Source organism: Meira miltonrushii (assembly GCF_003144205.1).
Source record: "Meira miltonrushii strain MCA 3882 unplaced genomic scaffold FA14scaffold_1, whole genome shotgun sequence".
Classification (NCBI taxonomy): Eukaryota; Fungi; Basidiomycota; class Exobasidiomycetes; order Exobasidiales; family Brachybasidiaceae; genus Meira; species Meira miltonrushii.
The window spans coordinates 1,934,619-1,952,156 of NW_020289943.1; the positions used below are offsets into that span (position 1 = coordinate 1,934,619).

Consider the following 17,538-nt stretch of genomic DNA (forward strand, 5'->3'; position numbering starts at 1 on the left):
TGTGTCCGAATTCCGGCGCCTATTCTCACGCGTGTATAACCCACACTCTCCTCAATCATCACTCAAAGAAAAGCACACTGACAATCAATCAACATTTCAAATGTATATCATTTCACTAAAAGGCAGCAGTATAGCTTGCCATACTTGCATTACTACTGCTACCACCGCTATCCCTCGCAGTGACGCTTGGCCTTCGATTTTCTTCACGTTGACCGGCGGCCATCTTTGCGGTGCCTTTATATGCCATAGGAGTATATTGGTTCGATCGACGATGTTTTAGTGAAGATGTTCTCGGTCGAGGAGGACTAAAGTAGATTTCATTCCCTTTGGCTGGCTCATTCAAAAATGCATACGAAGGACGTGAATCAAGATTTGAATCCTTCTTGATCGTATCGCATGATAATGCTGACTCTGTCGTCGAAGATGCGGAATGAGTGAGTGACTCTCCCATCAATCCTTCATTGAATTGACTAGCGGAAGACATGTTCGTATCTTCTGTTGCATCAATAGGAGAACCCATTCCAGTCAAATCTAGAACATCCCTTTCGTCCAATCGGTCACACGTATCCGTCCGTTGCGAATCAAACGTTAAAGCACATAGCTGCATATGTGCATCATTCACCTTTTCTTCTTTCTTTTCTTTTCTCTCCCGTGACAATGCTTCACCATATGCCAGAAGCATACCCCGCAAACTACAAGGTTGTCCATCTTCTCCCTGCCATTGAAATCCTTCCTCTGCCCCGCGAAAGATGGCTTCGGCACACTCTTCTGCCGTCAAATGTCTTTTGTGCGGAAGTTTGATTTGAGCACTGACAAGGGGAACCTCTTTGACCTTGTCAGCCGACCATGAACGTGCCATTTCATTCTTTGGACGATAGCCAAACTTATGCTTGCTATACATATCGTACGATTCAGTCGTTCGATCAAGCATCTCTTGTGAATCTTCATGATGTGTCATCCCAATCTCATACATCGGAGAAGGAAATTGATATATTCCTTTTCCGAACACATCATTTGCTCCAACAATATCTGGCAAAGGCTTATTCAATACGTCAAAATCAATCGTCAGTGGAGAATTTGACGATCGATTTTGCGCATCACACATTGCCTCCCAACGTGCTCGATCATCAAATGTTGGAAATTGTCCATCTTTTGCCGAATGTGTCATTTGCAAAGAATCTGTTGATGAATAAAATGACGAAATATATGATGCACTTTTGGGCAACTCATTATCATATCGATATTCTGCCCTACCTGTCCGCTCCCGTACTTTGCCCGGCCGAATACCCAGCCCGCTCAAATGAGTGCTCGTGTTCCTCATCATCTTTCGAATCGTGCCGTCTACTCTCGTACCGGAAGAGTTAAACGTCAACGCTGAAGTTGACTGGGATAGGGTTCCAAGTCCCTCACTCGAAGCAGAGCTTTTCTCAAATGTGCTAGAGATCGAAGGTCGATGCTGTCTGGATCGTTGTTGTTGATTGTCATTGCTGAAAACGATACTTGCTTTACTTTTCAAATCACGCGCAAAAGAAGATGCAAATGTTGCGATACCAGGTGAAGCGGGCATTGGATCTTGTGAAAGGTTTGGTGGTGAATTGAATGATTGCAAAGTTGGCTGTGATGCAACACGACCTAAAACATGTTTCTTTCCATTTTGAATCGTTGCCATCACACCAGCAGCTGCATTTGATAATTGTTCAATCGATTTTTGTTTCTTCATTTGGGTTGTAGAGATCTTGTTCTTTGATTGTTTTGGACCTGCCGCGGAGGACGTAGATGAAGCCAAATTATCCTTGGACACTTTTGGTGAATCGGTGAATGGATCGTTGGCATTTGTTGCAGCCCAGATGTTGAGCAATTCAGCAATGCCAGTATGCCCATTCCACTGTGCCAGGCTGGCCGAAGTGAAGCCGTTGCGATCAGGGAGCGAAGTGTATGCGCCATGATCTAGCAAAAGACGAACGATGGATGTATGCCCGTAGAGGGACGCTAAATGCAAAGGAGTGAATCCAATTGGAGAAGGGGAAGGTTTGCTGGTAAGATCACTGATAGAGCCTGATCTTGCTGTTTGCACTCCTCCGATATTCACCTCTGCCCCGTGAGCCAGTAGCACTTTTGCGCATGCTTCATGACCACTCCAGGCAGCGGAATGTAAGGGGGATATTCCATCTTTGATGCAATTGGGTGATTGACCATTTTGAAGAGCAAATTCGATCATTTCTACGTCACCTTTGGTAGCTGCTTGATGCAATCCCCAATCGTTCTGAGGTATTTCGTCATCTTCGAATTGAGGGTGTGAAAACCTGGTCATTTCACCTGATGTATTCGCCAATGTTGAAGAAGTTGATTGTGCGAGTGCAGAAGTTTCCAAACGATCGCCGCTACGTGATGAGCTGCTTGACAGGCCAAATATGTTTGTACTGCCTGGCATTTTGACAGATTTGTGATACGCAAATTGATTACCTTTTGCGGTCACCGTTTTCAAAAAGATCCGTGGCAGCAGTATCGTGATGCGGTATGATGAAAAGGTTTGTTTGTAACCTTGCGGAGACCGATAATTGTAATGTCTGGATTGCCTGCTTTTTATCTCTTTTCTGTCGTGTGTCTTGTGATTCAATATCCTCTCTGTATAGGACTAGATGTTGCTCCGATCGAAAACGTTTGGGCGCCAAGGTGGCTTTGAGGGCGTAATCGGGCGTATGCGCAGCGCCACTGAGTTGGAAGAATGGAGAAGAGAGGGTATTGAGTCCGATGGTCAAGAGTCTTGTCTTGATTTCAAATTTGTGGGTAAAACGGAAAGAGGGCGAGTGTTGTGCCTCACTTGAAGTTCCGAAAGTCAGAGGAAGGGTGCTGATGAGAACAACAATTAGCCAACAACAGTTGAATCAACGTTTAACTTTATGTAATCTCTGCCAGCAGAGTGAATTCCCCAGACTATGATGATGGCAGTTGTATGGAGAGGAGTAGCTATTTTTCAATTCTCCAAAATACATTATGTTAGAAGCTCTTTCTTGTAAAAAACAAAGAGGGGACGTGCCCGACGGAACGGAAGTATGCAAAAGTATGAAACTTCCCTTCTCTCACTACACTCACGCTTGAGTAAATTTACTCACTCACTCCCTTTCTCCTGTTGCCTGAATTGCATCATAATACATCGGGAGTATTTCTCAAATGAATGCAATATACAATGAATACAAATCAATTTCACTTTGAATTGTTTTGTACTGCTTTGAATTGTCTCATATTAATGTTCTCTAAGATTAAGTACATCCGAAAAAAGCAGAATCATTCGATATTGCATATTTTGGGGTTGATTGCCAACTTGATGGACTTCAAGGTAAGAAGTTCCCGTTTTGCTGGAATTTGTGTACATCAAACACCTCATCAACCTCAAAATAAAAATTACACTAACGTTCTTCAAGCGCCGATTCGGAATAAAAAACGATAAAGCACAATCACACGGAATCAAATTCATGTTCAAGCGCTTTGGCCACCTTTCAAGCTTAAACGCAATGACCGCCTTTTTGGTTGGTTGAGGGCGTTGATGTGTGGATAGAATGAGTTGTCATCATATCTGACGAGATATTTGCTTTCTTCACTTCGATCATCAGCAGGATAGAAAGGGTGCAATGATGATCATAAGCATAATCTTGTCAATTGAAGATTCAAATGTCTACACCCTGCATGACTTTAATGCTAGCCATGACAATCGAAGCATACATGAATGCAGGCACATGCTGTTGACAGATCAGAAAGCAGTCATGATCGGGCTATTTTGATAAATTAGACGAAAGAGTGCGGACCATCTATTGTGTATCATTATGGGAAAAACACAATAGAAATACAAAAATGCTTGCTTAATTTCGGCCAAGAAGGTATGACAACTTGAATTAAGCAGAAAGGCCCTGTTTTGTAAAGAATTTACCATGTGAAGCTGTTGGCAAATCGTTTAATTAAAACTTGTTCTGGTAGTATATTAATTAACCAAATAATTGATGATGAATAGTGTCATACACTGTTATTGCTGCTTTCAAGTCACCTCGCAGAACACAAATTTATCTATTCTCCGAAATCAACGAAGAAATTGGAAAATGTCTGCTGTTCTCAAAATTGACTTTGCATTCAGTTTCAACAAAAAATAAGATATATCAATAATAAACATTGTTATAATATCAATAGTATAGTACAGAATATCCCTTACTGGACTAATCGATAGAAAAGAGCTATTAGTTCTAGGAGATAAATATGACGGTCCTACATCGGCCATCACTTTGTAGGAAATGAAATCTTAATCGGCACCGTCTTTTTCATTTTCATAAACGGTGCGATGGGTGGGTGGAGATTATTTGGATGGCAATCAACTTCCGTCTGTTATTAGCGCCGCTTACATACACACTCTCTCCTTCAAGCTCGGGTAACGGGCTGAAAATATAAGTTCGCGTGCGTGCGTTTGTGTGCGCAGGGCAGGGCAGTGCACAGCTATGTACAAATGCAGGCGAATTAGCTGTCAGAACAGAAAACAAGACAGGAGTAAAACGTCTCCCGCACTTACCCACCAACACACAAAAGTTGAATGGGGATGTGTAAAAATATAAAAAGAAGCCAATTTTGAGTGGTGGAAATAAGATGCCTCCCATATAACAACTAAAATCAACACGCGCACACTCGAGACGCGTTCCTTTGTCATTTTAAAGACAAAAAGTTATAAATACTTCAACGCTTTTTACGGGGGAGAGGCTGTGGAGAGAATCATACATCGGTACAAGCACAAGCCATTCACAACAGCACAAAAACCATTCCGATAACAAAAACATCCGATCTCCCTCCTTGACCCAAATGTCAGACGATGAAGAAACATATGCCGCCGCTGGTAGTGCAACGCCAGGCGATGATGAACTTTCATTACCACGTGCAACCGTTCAAAAGTTAATGACGGAAATCCTACCGAAAGATATCACTTCTACAAAAGAGATGAGGGATATACTGATAGATTGTTGTGTTGGTGAGTGTGTGTGGCAATACGTCAATAAATGCAGTCAGGATGCTAACGACCCTTTCCCCCCAAACAGAATTCATTCGACTCGTCTCTTCAGAAGCCAATGAGATCTGTGAAAATTCACAAAAGAAAACAATCGCACCCGAACATGTGGTTTCAGCTTTGAAAGAATTAGGATTCGAATCATTCATTGGGGATATCGAAGAAGTACTCAAAGAACATAAAACACAACAAAAAGATCGAGAAAGAAAGATGACCAGGATGGAAGATAGCGGATTGAGTGCGGAAGAATTACAGAGACAGCAAGAACTCTTGTTTGCTGCAAGTAGGGCACGTTATGAGGCAGGTCAATAGAATTCCTTTCCATCCCCCCATTCAGTGTAGCAGCTCTGCTCCCTAGAATTGTAGTACAACAACCTTACCATTTTTGTAATATTAATCATTTCAGCTCTCTCTCTCTTCTATGTTGACACAATCTCTGGCTGCTGATTCGTATGTTGTCTGGAAAGCAATAGTTGGAATTAAAAGTTCGTCGCGATAACAAGAAAAAGAGATCGAGCGTTGAATATATGCACAAGCGGAAAAATTGAAAGAGACACATCTAGTCAAGATGGATGCCGGTAATAATGTGAATCGAATCGGATTGATGTCATAAAGATTGATACGCCGGAACGAGATAATCGTGTTTTTAGAAGAGACAATCGAGACACATCTGAACAAATCAAAAGAAGATGGAAAAAGGGGTCAGTTTACTTCCCACTCCGCATTTCTTGATCGCTCGCACACTCACCTCTTCTGCGCAACAACATAGACAAGCACCAGCCAAACAAGCACAGCAACCCGTTCCTGCACCCGCACCACCGCCACCTTTTTGTGGTTGTTGAACATACACAGGTTGCGGTTGTGGTTGTCCGTAATATCCTGGTTGACCTCCGTAAGCTTGTTGTGGCTGTTGGGGAGGATAGTAACCTCCTTGTTGTGGATAACCACCCTGCTGTTGAAAGCCACCTTGTTGTGGATAACCTCCGCCATACCCTTGTTGTGGGTATCCGCGATCACCTGGTGGTGGAGCGCCACCTGGAGCACCGCCGTAGTACTATTAGTGGGAAGGTTCGGTGTGTTAGTTAAGGGGCGATCGAGTAAATCATCGGCGACATTATCCACTGTTAGCAATACTCACGTCTTTGGCCGACATTATGAGTGGTTTTTTGTGTGAAGGAGAGATGTGGCAACGAGGATTGATAGAAGCGTCCAAGCAATCGGTTGAGATGTAGTTTCCAGCAAAACGTGCAATCAAGAAAGAACCCTGTTCTGATCGTAAATCGAAATTGATGATGACGGTTGAAGGGGTAGAGTTAGAATAGGATGACTTATTATATCAAATCATCCGCCCTTGAAATAAAATGCTTCCATGATTTCCACCCTTTTGACTTAAGATTTGGCCTGCATTATGTATGGCACATGCACTGCCTGATTGCCCTTTTATGCTACATACACAGCGCGCACTCACAAACGCATGGGCTGTGTCATTGACCACACAGCCTCTGTAAGAACTGTGCACCTGGTCTCTATCGGAATCAAAGGCCGATACGACGCTTTGTATGCGCCGATACGCACGCGTAGAATTCGGCTGTTCTCTGCTCCAAAGTGGCGCGGTAAGGTGCGGTGTAGTTTGGGTTTGTCTCCCCCTGTGTGCTCTGCTTTGCTTTGACCCCCCATACTCAAGCCGAATTACTCCTTGATTGGTTTGGGTTCAGGAACAGCTTGCCCAGACTCTTTCGAGCGGGTCGGGGGTTAAGGGCGGCCGCCATGGATAGGGCCGCGGCAAGGTGGATAAAGAGTGGCTTCCCAAAAGAACCTCTGCAAAGCGCAGATCATAGATACTAACTTTAACTCAATGAAACTCTAATTGAACATCATCACTGAACAAACAACAATTAAAGAACAATTGACATTAAAAACAGAGAACAGCAAGGAAGATACTACAAAATACAGATTGGATCCAAATGAGAAATAGACAGCGACTATAGACGGTAGATTGTATCACCTGCCAACATTATCTCGTTGTCTTCATGCATGCGTGATAGAGCAGCTCTTGCTTCATTAAGATCATACAAATCACTAACACGAACACCTTCATTGAGCAAGGGCAACAAAACGTCCATACTCATCACTTCTTCTTCTGCTAATGCACCGTTCGGTCCCATAGCATTGGCCATTCGCATACGGAAATCGGCCAAACGATCCGATGTGAATTCGTATGTTTGTGCAGTAATGTGAGCGGCTGCATTTGCTTCTGAAATGGCTGCTTGATCAGGTGAATTGGTAAGTGAACTTGGTTGATCACGGGCTGGAACAATTGCAGCCTGTTGAGCATCACGTCTTGCATTTCTACGTGCAGAAGGAGAAGGTGTTGCAGATGGCATTTGTGTTCGTTCCCCGTCAACGTCTCGCATAGCCTCTAGTGCATCTTCGTCTTCATCTTCATCCATCATACCTTGATCACCGTTTGGATCAAATCTTGCTTTGCCTTTACTGGCACTACGAGTACCGTATGCGCCTGTTCCCTTATATGGCGGTGGAGTTGCTTGTTTTTCAAATGCACGCATTGCTGCTCTATCTTCTGCATCTTCTTCTTGCTCATCTTCATCTTCGCTTGATTCGCCATCCGGACTTCTACTTCCGGTTGCCGTTCTACGTTTCTTATGACTTTTACGTACATTAATCACTTCTTTGAATAACGCAAATCGTAAGATCTCCTCAGCCATTTCTGCATCCTTTTCTTCTACGACCGCACTTAAACGTGCTTTTGCATGTGCGGTTGCTAAACGAATCAAAGTTTCCAAAGTACGTGCAGTAAGCGGACTTGTCCTTCTTTGATTTCCACGCATTTCATCGTTACGTAAATTAGAGTAAACGTTTACGATCCATTCAGTTGCTGCTTTGGTAAGAACGGGTTGAATACGTTGTTTGGCATATTGAATGTATTTCTTTACGAATGCGATACTCAAAACTTGTTCCATTTGTTTCTTTCTTCCACTTGCTGCTTGTGTTGCTGCGATACCGGCGTGTAAAAGAGGATTGAACTTTTCAAACGGACTCACTTCACCGAGGAGAGCATCAGATTGTTCTGCATTTCCATCTCCGACATCCAACACTTGATCCAATGTATCACGGGCAGGTTGACCTTCCTCCAATCCAGGTTGCAGATATCTGTGCATACGCAAAACGTGCTCTGAAACTGTTCGATCACGTTGTTCATCAACATCATCCGTCACGACGAACAATAAATCGAAACGAGACAACAATGAATCCGGTAAAGCGATATTCCGATGAGGATCTTTGTGAACGTCATATTGTCCATAAATCGGATTAGCAGCAGCGACGACACTGCAACGAGCGTTTAAACTGGTATGAATACCTGCTTTTGCAATTGTGACTGTTTGTTGTTCCATTACTTCATGAATTGCAACTCTGTCAACATCTGACATTTTATCAAATTCATCAATGCAAACCACACCACGATCTGCCAAAACCATTGCTCCAGCTTCTAATCTACGTTCACCGGTTTCTTTATCACTCGTCACAGCTGCCGTCAAACCAACACCACTCGATCCACGACCGGTGGTTGCGATTGCCAAAGGTGCAGTGTTCAACACGAAACGTAACATTTGCGATTTGGCCGTACTTGGATCACCGACCATGAGTACGTTAATGTCTCCACGAATATGGGTTCCATTTGGTAAGTTCTTTTCTTGTCCACCGAGCAGTAAGAGAAGGATTGCCTTTTTGATGTAATCATGACCATAGATAGATGGAGCTAAGGATTGCCATAAAAGATCAAAAACATTCTTGCGTTTTGCTACCTTGTTGATATGTCTGATGTCTGTATCTGTAATTTGAGAAGCAGCAATACCACCACCAGCCTTGGAAGAGAGTAAATTCAAATTGTTTCCTACCATCAAGGTACGGAAAGTGGATGAAGTACTTTGTCCGACACGATTGCCCATGCTTTTATACATTCCTACCAATTGAATACGATCTCCTGGCTTGCATCTGTCTACCAAATCGTCATCCATCACAACTTCAACCGATCTGGGCAATTGACCTGGGGGAGCACGTTCTGGCATTTCTTGAATGCAGATCATTTGATGATCTCTGAACGTGCTCAAGCCGTACTCGGTCATGAGTGGGTGATTGTCTCCATCATCTGTTGGGTATGCGTTTGAAGTGGGTGGGTGTGTGCCATACATTGTTGCATCGCGATATTCTCTTGCGTGAAAGTTTTGTGTGTCCTCACAATAATGAACGGAACGTAAAACCTTTGGACGAACGAGAGAGCATCTGGTAACGATACCTTCTAAACTCATCATTTTGCCCAAATGAACACTTCTCATCGTTCTTGGATTGACGTGATGATCACCGAAACTACCACGTAATCCAATATAAAATGGTTTATCATGAATTTGTGCATGTTTGATAGGATCGGCAAGTGTTAAGATTCGTTCACGTAAAGCTTCTTCGAAAGCGGGTATGTATTCATTTGGTTCATCCAAGATACCAGTTGCAAAATCACGATTGAATGAACGAACTTCATCAATGTTTACGATCAACCTACGTTCATTCGATCGTAACATCTTTTCGATCGCGTGTTTGTTCACATCCGATCCTAAGAATTCACCTGCCACACGAACGTGATCACGATGAACATCTTCGTCCAATCGAAGTGTTGCGTCCAAGTCCTCCATCTTGTGTTTATGTTGTTAGGGATGTATGAGATGAAGGTGGGGAGATTAGGGAGAGAAGGTGACGGGGAAAGATAAAAGCAATCGTTCCGCTTTCTGGAAGTGCATTCATTCATTCAATGAACACGAAAAGAAGACTGACTGTTCAAGCAACACAATCTTATTAGAGAGGAACAAGAACACTCTCTACTTTTCGCTTTTTCATCAAGACGCGTTGGATCAATTTACGCGCTCATTAGGAATCAACGCGTAGACGCGACTTACTGTGTCGCTCGCGTTTGGGTTCTCCTCAAGGCAACCTACTCACGTGAAATGTGTACCAGCCTAAACCACAAGAACGCGCTTGCCCGTAAACAGCACCCCTTACTTGCCTTTAGAGCACAGCAAAAGTCATTCTCTTATTTGAATCTTAATTCTGAGCCTTTTTGATTGATAACAAAAAGCAAGTACGGATGACTCGGGATAAGCACGAGTGAATAAAACCTTTGACCCAGATTGTTATGTGGCTTCCATTTTTTAGACTTTTCACACGCGTACTAATAATAATGTATTCTCAAGCTATAGACATGTTGGTATGTTCTGTTGTTCAGCTGCTGCATTTCTCAAGACCAACACAAAAAGGGAGGGAGGTGTTGATGTTTACCTGCGCGCCTTGAGAACAGTCTTTGCAATCAAAAACGTTCACACAATTATACGCTAGCATACAATCAAAAGGTTATTATCCTATTGGTTGTCATCTTGTGCCTGAGGATCTCTTCGTATTGATCAATCTGTTGAGGTACATCATCCCTTTCCCCTGCATTCTTTTTCAAGTCAATTGGCTTCTATAACCCTAAATCATAAAGATTTCAATTCCATTTAATCAGGGTCAAGTCATCAACTGTCACCGCAATACAAAGGAGAGAAAAGTAAAAGCCACCACGCATGCAGGCAAGAAGGCCGTGTAAAGGAAATTGAATTACACAAACCCCTCTCCGTATACTTGACAAAAGGACAAATTGAAAGCCAGACAATCATCTTGCATTTCACATCGCAAGAAGAGAAAAAGAAAAAGTGACCGAGAAACTCCGCTGGTTCTGTGCTCAATCAATTCTCGGCATCTTGCCTTTCAAGATACATATCAATCATCGTTATCATCAATTGAAATTGGTCTCTTGGGCTCAAGACACAATTCAAAACATAACACATCCTACCGTTCGATCAGTGATATCGTACAATAGATTTGCAAACCCTACGCTCACACCTCTACCTAGCAAGCAAGCACGATTCCTTTACGTAGCGCTTTGACCTTACCACGTAAAACATCAAGAGTACGGGCCCATCGATTGAGCTCATTCGTGGAGTAAACCAATCATCCCACAACAATTATCAAGTCGACCTACCACATACACACGCAATATTCAGCCTTTTTTTGAGAGAAGCGGTCCGATGCCTATTACCACCTTGACAACATCCAACATCCATCTTTGATCAACCATATCATCATTATCGACTTCCACATCTTATCAAATCCCTTCACACGCTTCTCCGATGCAACAATAAGCTTACTTTTCACCAAAACCCGAACCAACCCAACAATCCCGCACCGGAAATGCTGAGCGGAACGACTCCTAATTTGATTGTTAGGCCAAAGCCGCCAGGATCAAGAAGATCTAGCACCAAACAAGATAGTCCATCAGCCCTTCAAGCGAGAAAATTCTCCGCCGATCAACAGGATGCTGCCAGTGCGACACTATTGCCTTCTCCATCATTGACGAATTCAGATACATTCAGTATAAGCTCTGATGCGAAACATGCGATGGGATTTGAACGTGATTTGGATTTGGATTTGCCTTCCGATTTAACGGAAGCGTTGGAGAAGAGCATGCAAAGACGACCGAAGAGGAGCAATACTTCATCGAACAAAGAGAACGTTAACCCGTTTGACCATCTCCAAGAAGGTGCTGCTGCTCAAATGAAAGAATCTTCCAATCAGTATGCCGAAAACCAAGCAGATATCGAATCGAGTGCGGATAGACTAGCGCATTCATTCGAAGGAAAAGCAGAATTGCAACATAGAAGTACCATCTCAATCGATTCACAGAACATCGGATCAGATGCAAGTATTGATGAAAACTGGATTGGTGATTTATCACGAGAAGAACTGGAAACGCTTTTATTTGAATCTCGTCAAATAATCAAAGAGCGGGAAAGAGATCTTGGCATCGCAGCTGCAATCGGCAAGGCACTTTTAGACAAAAACATCAGCCTGCGAAGCCGCCATGAAGGAATTGTTTCGAGATTTTCAAGTATGAACAGCATGGAACGTATCATTGCCGATCAAAGCAATGATGTCAATACACCTCTTCCGCGCTATTCTCCTCCTCATAGCGATTCAGCAAACAATCGAAATGAGATCGATCAGAGAACGCCCAGACCAGGAGAGATGCCACAATCGGGTAGCGGATACTTTCAGGGCATGACCGCAAGTCCATCTGCGAAGCGAATGGCAAACGTTCAAAGAAGCGAAAGCATAATAGAGGAATTGGATGAAAGACAACTGTGGAACTCTTCGGGGAATTATTTTGTACCATCCAGACCAGCTTCTCCGCATGCGGCTACATTCGGCGACACTTCTCTTTCCAGTATTTCTGCCAGTGAAACACATCGAAGGCTTGAGCTTATCAGTCAACAAAATGATGATTTATTGGAACAAATCAGTCAACTTCATGTAGAATCGGAAGATGCAAAACGAGAAGGTGGAAAACGTCAAAAGCGATTGATTCGTGAGATTGATGGTCTTAGGGCCGAATTGGAAGCTGCTGAAGCCCGTACGATGGAGCTGGAACGAAATGCGGAAATGCAGAAAAAAGCACTCGAGGCTGGTCAAGAACAAGTGAAGAAACAACCTTGGCGAAGACGTGGCAAGATGCCATGGCAAAGTCCGGGTAGCAAAAGGAAAAATTCTCAGAATGACGGACGTGATCAGACGGAAACGAATGAGAAGGATGTTCGTGCGGAAAGTTCAAGTATGCTCGGTGAAGATGGAAAGGATGCAGATGCACTTTCTCTTACGGGACAATCAGAATCATCCATGTCAATTTCTGGTAAGTCACGCTTGCAAACAGATGGAGAACGTGCAATCGTGTCTCAATTAATGGCAAAGGTACGTGAATTGGAAGAGATCAATATCTCTCTAATCAAAGATGCACATGAACGTGATGGACGAATTGGAAGATTTTTGGAGGATAGCGAAAGAATTCGTGATTTGTATGATGCAGTGGAGAGTGAAGCAGTTTCTAATTTATCCGCCGAGCCATCTATACAAGACTTGACCGTTATGGGTCAAGACTCTACTCCAATGTCATCTGCTGCTGCAAGTCCGATTGCCAGGAGAAGACGTGCGCCTGGCAACAGACATTTGATCGAAAATCGTCGTACTGTACGTGCGGCAATGCAAAATGATCATGAGAATCGTAGCCCGGTCGTACAACTTGATGACTTTTTCGATGATAGTCTGAATAATAGCAGCGTTGATTCTTCGCCTGTCAAAGCAAGACCTTCACGCAAGATGTTACGACCACGAATTTTGATCACACCTAGCTGTGAAGACTTGCATGCTCGGTCAGAAAACGATCGTGCTTTTGGATGGGAGGATGTCGATCAGGAAGGAAGCAGTCATTATGGACAAATGACGAAATCGAGCTCAGATCCGACATTGTACGAAGATCAAGTAGAAGAGAAGACACGCAAAGGATTGATACATCGTGCTAGTGATAGTAATCTAGGCAGCATATCCTCTCGTTCCAATCACAATCTTCACCGCAGTCTGGGTAGTGAACTCGGAAGTGTCTACGGTGACCGTGATGTAGAATACGACGATGACGATGCACCTCAGCAAGACGGAGAGGAAAGTAGTCCTTCACGTCGTAGTCTATACTCTTCTGATCGTCGTAAAGGCAAAGCACCACGTAAAGCTGCAAGTCAAGCAAGTTTGAGAAGCATGAGTGAGGCAGGATCGGATATTGCAGATCTGAAGTGGTCTAATGGAAGTACATGGACCCTTCGAACCGAATACGATTTGCCAGAGATTGACGATAAGCCATACAAGGCAATCGCTGCGGCCCCAAGTCAAGAATTAGCTATCATTCCAACCCATCAATCCCTTTCCAGAATTGCCGCTAGACCGGATGGTGAATGGTATTCGAACGTTGCACAAAGCTTGCTGCCTCGAGGCGCTCTGAGGAACGATGTAGAAACAAGTCATGACAACTATTCTCTGTTAGAGAAACTTACAAAGAGCGTTCCCGTTCATTGGGCTGATGACGAAGATTTTGGCAAACCAATCACAGAACGAGAAGCGATCAATTTGGGTCTTTTGGAAGATAAGAGAGACCGGAATCGTATTGGCTCTGGATCTCGAACGGCACGCGGGATGCTTTCGTGGATCAAACCACTTCGCACAAAAACAAGAAAAGCAGAAGATGAGACTGAAACGACTAGTAAAATCTCATCAAAAAGACAGATCGAAACCGCTGAAGATGTAGAACGTAGGCGAGCTTTGGAAAGACTTCTACGTGCTAAAAGAATTGCTGCATTGCATGATCGTATTTTAGCTGGTCAGATGAGCGAAGAAGAAGCCCGAGCCAAAGGAGCTTTTGATTCATTGGATGATGAAAATCAAAGTGTATTGGCAAATTTATCTTTTGAGGCAGAAGTTACTCAACGTGCACTTGCTTATCGTACAGTCAGACGTAGACAGATGTCAAATGGCATCTATTCTGGTGAGCAAGACCAGTTGTCTAGAATTCCTCGAAGCGGTTCTTCACGTTCTTCAATCCACGATATCCGCCAGCTAAGTCGAGAGCGAAGGGGAGTGCAAGGCGAAGGTGAGAAGAATTCATCAGGTGAGATCCGCACGGAAGGAGAAGAATCGTTCGAATTTGTCGATTTGGATCCGTCAAAGAGAAGACCAGGAAGACGTGGAACGGATTATTATCCAATCACATTACGTGAACGTTATAAACCTGAAATGGTAAAACAACGTATGCAAAATTTTAGTAACGAAACGATGACATGGGCAATGGCTTGGGCAACTTTTAGCATAGTGATGGTATTTGCTTTTGTTGCTGCTTTTGCTCGTGGACCAAAAAGAATTCTTCACGGTCAACAAATCCAACATAATCAACCTTGAAAAACACACAAAATTAAAATTGATTTCATGAATACTCGGTGATCAACATTGTATATATCCACATTTTAGCATTTATTACCCTTAGAGTTCTGCACATATCTTATCACATATGCAATTATATACTTGCCACAGATGGCCGTAATGGCGCTTGAGAGTGACTCGATAGATTCTCTTAGGTTTCCGAGCCAATGACAACAGGAGCAAAAAGCGATTTCTTCACGCAGATACTCCTAGCATGGATGAATTGCGATGTGTAAAATCAACAATAATGTACAAGGGATAATGTAACCCGTATCGCTCTCAGATTGGTAGTAATGACGCTCCTCCACGCAAGATCATGCTTCCACCATAGCGTAGTGTTGTTATACCACCCGGGAAATAAGCTGCGACATAAGCCAAAATTGCACAAATTTGAACGATTGCTGCAATTAGAGCTGGTAAGGTCCACTTTGGTCCTAAGGCGAAATACAGCGTCAGGCCGAGAGATCCAAAATATGCCGCTGAAAACGGTAGTCGTTCTTTCGATAAGATATGTTTGAGATGTGCGATAGGACCGGATAGAATACTGAATCCGACCATAAATAGCAGGCTTCCTAATGAGAAAGCCAGGGCGAACTTTCTAGGTCGAACGATTGGCGGAGCAAGGAAGAGGAACGAAAAGAAGAAGCATATTGCCGATCCACCCAAACAAGCCAAGAATCCCAAAAATCTTTCCCATCTGCTTAAACTTAGATATGCTTCTTCTTCATTTGTACGTTCGTTACTTCGTAAAGGTACATATCCGCTTATACTGCTTCCCAAAGTGGATAGATAACTTGCCGGTCCTGTGGAGGATGTACCGTTTGCTCCTCGCGAATCATCCGTTCTCCCTTGTGCCCATCTAAAGCCGGAAAGCTGAGATCTGAAACTTGCTTCAGCTGGATCGGCAGACATTGTTTGTGTGGAGTGAAAGTGTTAATTGATGATAGAGGATGGATGGAGAAGTCCACTTCAGTGCATGTATTCATTCATATGCTTCAAACACACGTGAACTTGCACCCGCACACACACACACAGACGCACACACGTTTACGCGCTAGCCATAAAAGGATGCCACTTTGAAGCCCATGCGTGAAATTGTGCGATTTAAATCTACTACTACTTACTGTATGTAGGGCGTGCACACTTTGAAATCATTTTAGGGCGTGTGTGGACTGTAGGAGGAGGGGTTGGTGTTGCTTGTTGAATTTTGTATGCATAACTGCATGGCCATTATTAAACACGGATGATCTTTTGCCTGACCATCATCACAGAGGAAAAAGAGGGAGAGAGACTTTCAAACAATCATCTCAAACCCGGACACATCTCATCACGATCATCGCAATTTTTGACTTCTCCAACTCATTGCTAGACACAGGCTGTGAATATACCCCCCTATCAACAGATCAACGCAAAAGCATCCTTGCAAGAGAAGCATTTGATAGGCAAAGTTCAGGTGAAGGAACTTTCATTGTATTTCTTGCAAGTACGTAACAACCAGGCAATCACGTCAGTCATAGCATTTTGGTATAGCAAGTGAACCTCGACATCATGAGTGGGAAAATGAACATATATAAGCTGGTGGTACGTGTATGATTGGAAGCATATCTCCAGATGAAACATCACTGACACATACCCAATCCTTTCTTTTCTTCCAAACAGGTTCTGGGAGATGGTGGTGTAGGAAAAACAGCACTAACAATCCAACTCTGTCTCAATCACTTTGTTGAAACATACGATCCAACAATCGAAGATAGCTACAGAAAACAAACTGTTATTGATGATCAACCATGCATGCTAGAAGTATTGGATACAGCAGGACAAGAAGAATACACTGCTTTACGGGATCAATGGATACGAGAAGGAGAAGGATTTTTGCTCGTTTACAGTATAGCAGATAGGGCGACATTTGAACGTGTTGAACGATTCAGAGAACAAATCTCAAGAGTAAAGGATACCGAACCACAATCCGTTCCGATTATGTTGGTCGGAAATAAATGTGATAAAGTCAACGCACGAGAAGTATCCAGAGATGAAGGTCAAGCCCTTGCTCAAAGACTAGGATGTCGATTCGTCGAAAGTAGTGCAAAGACGTGCGTCAATGTGGAAAAGGCATATTACACAGTCGTGAGTAGAATTGCTAATGATAAGCAAAAAGTATGCATCTATCTGACCTTTTCTTCTTCTTCAGGTACGAATGATCCGAGAACAAAGAGAAGGCGTTGCCGGACCAGTAAAAAAGAAAAAGGGTCGTTGCGATATCCTTTAGAAAACGTGTCAAAAAAGAAGCAAGATTATCGCCTTTTCTGTGACCCGCTACAAAGTGCCTGCTGTCAAAAACAAAAACATTATCTCATAACCACGATAACCCATTTTTCTTCTCTTTTTCTTTCGATACTTTTTTTTCTCAAGTCTTGTTTGTGTTTGTGTTCTAGAGCATCAGTCTCACAATCCATATTTATGCCAATGTGAAACGATGAGTAAGATAGAGCGAGAAAGACGATCTATATTCTCTATGGATGTTGATGACATGGTACAATTGCAAAATAGTTACAAATTATGCTTGTTTAATTCTATGAGTATGGTATCCAGATGATCTCCTTCGA

General features: G+C 43.1%; 8 protein-coding genes across 8 annotated transcripts; 3 read left to right on the forward strand and 5 right to left on the reverse strand.

Annotated features, from left to right (window-relative positions):
* Window positions 1–73: 73 nt before the first annotated feature.
* Window positions 74–1,704, reverse strand: FA14DRAFT_159408 (uncharacterized protein). The gene has a single exon (XM_025498197.1). It carries the CDS (start codon window positions 1,667–1,669, stop codon window positions 116–118), a length of 1,554 nt encoding a protein of 517 aa, XP_025357589.1. The 5' UTR covers window positions 1,670–1,704; the 3' UTR covers window positions 74–115.
* A 70-nt stretch (window positions 1,705–1,774) lies between these two features.
* Window positions 1,775–2,251, reverse strand: FA14DRAFT_129740 (ankyrin; the record flags this gene model as incomplete). The annotated part of the gene is made up of 1 exon (XM_025496896.1): window positions 1,775–2,251. A coding segment is annotated over exon 1 (444 nt), but the record flags the coding sequence as incomplete, so codon positions are not given.
* A 2,231-nt stretch (window positions 2,252–4,482) lies between these two features.
* On the forward strand, window positions 4,483–5,350 carry FA14DRAFT_187412 (histone-fold-containing protein; the record flags this gene model as incomplete). The annotated part of the gene is made up of 2 exons (XM_025501596.1): window positions 4,483–5,002; window positions 5,070–5,350. Exons 1-2 carry the CDS (start codon window positions 4,837–4,839, stop codon window positions 5,348–5,350), a joined length of 447 nt encoding a protein of 148 aa, XP_025357591.1. The 5' UTR covers window positions 4,483–4,836.
* A 45-nt stretch (window positions 5,351–5,395) lies between these two features.
* On the reverse strand, window positions 5,396–6,452 carry FA14DRAFT_12730 (uncharacterized protein). Its single transcript, XM_025496789.1, has 3 exons — window positions 6,190–6,452; window positions 5,787–6,092; window positions 5,396–5,708 (listed from the first exon to the last, which is right to left on the reverse strand). Exons 2-3 carry the CDS (start codon window positions 6,026–6,028, stop codon window positions 5,441–5,443), a joined length of 510 nt encoding a protein of 169 aa, XP_025357592.1. The 5' UTR covers window positions 6,029–6,092; window positions 6,190–6,452; the 3' UTR covers window positions 5,396–5,440.
* Window positions 6,453–6,949: 497 nt separating this feature from the next.
* FA14DRAFT_141414 (MCM-domain-containing protein) lies at window positions 6,950–9,744 on the reverse strand (the record flags this gene model as incomplete). The annotated part of the gene is made up of 2 exons (XM_025497133.1): window positions 6,950–7,280; window positions 7,392–9,744. The coding sequence occupies 2 exons, from the start codon at window positions 9,742–9,744 to the stop codon at window positions 7,021–7,023; spliced, it is 2,613 nt and encodes an 870-aa protein (XP_025357593.1). The 3' UTR covers window positions 6,950–7,020.
* Window positions 9,745–10,886: 1,142 nt separating this feature from the next.
* On the forward strand, window positions 10,887–15,064 carry FA14DRAFT_12844 (uncharacterized protein). The gene has a single exon (XM_025496858.1). The coding sequence runs from the start codon at window positions 11,333–11,335 to the stop codon at window positions 14,912–14,914; it is 3,582 nt and encodes a 1,193-aa protein (XP_025357594.1). The 5' UTR covers window positions 10,887–11,332; the 3' UTR covers window positions 14,915–15,064.
* On the reverse strand, window positions 14,947–15,984 carry FA14DRAFT_159410 (SFT2-domain-containing protein). Its single transcript, XM_025498198.1, has one exon. It carries the CDS (start codon window positions 15,845–15,847, stop codon window positions 15,215–15,217), a length of 633 nt encoding a protein of 210 aa, XP_025357595.1. The 5' UTR covers window positions 15,848–15,984; the 3' UTR covers window positions 14,947–15,214.
* A 70-nt stretch (window positions 15,985–16,054) lies between these two features.
* On the forward strand, window positions 16,055–17,524 carry FA14DRAFT_129751 (small G-protein Ras2). The gene is made up of 3 exons (XM_025496897.1): window positions 16,055–16,516; window positions 16,595–17,059; window positions 17,124–17,524. Exons 1-3 carry the CDS (start codon window positions 16,484–16,486, stop codon window positions 17,199–17,201), a joined length of 576 nt encoding a protein of 191 aa, XP_025357596.1. The 5' UTR covers window positions 16,055–16,483; the 3' UTR covers window positions 17,202–17,524.
* Window positions 17,525–17,538: the final 14 nt, after the last annotated feature.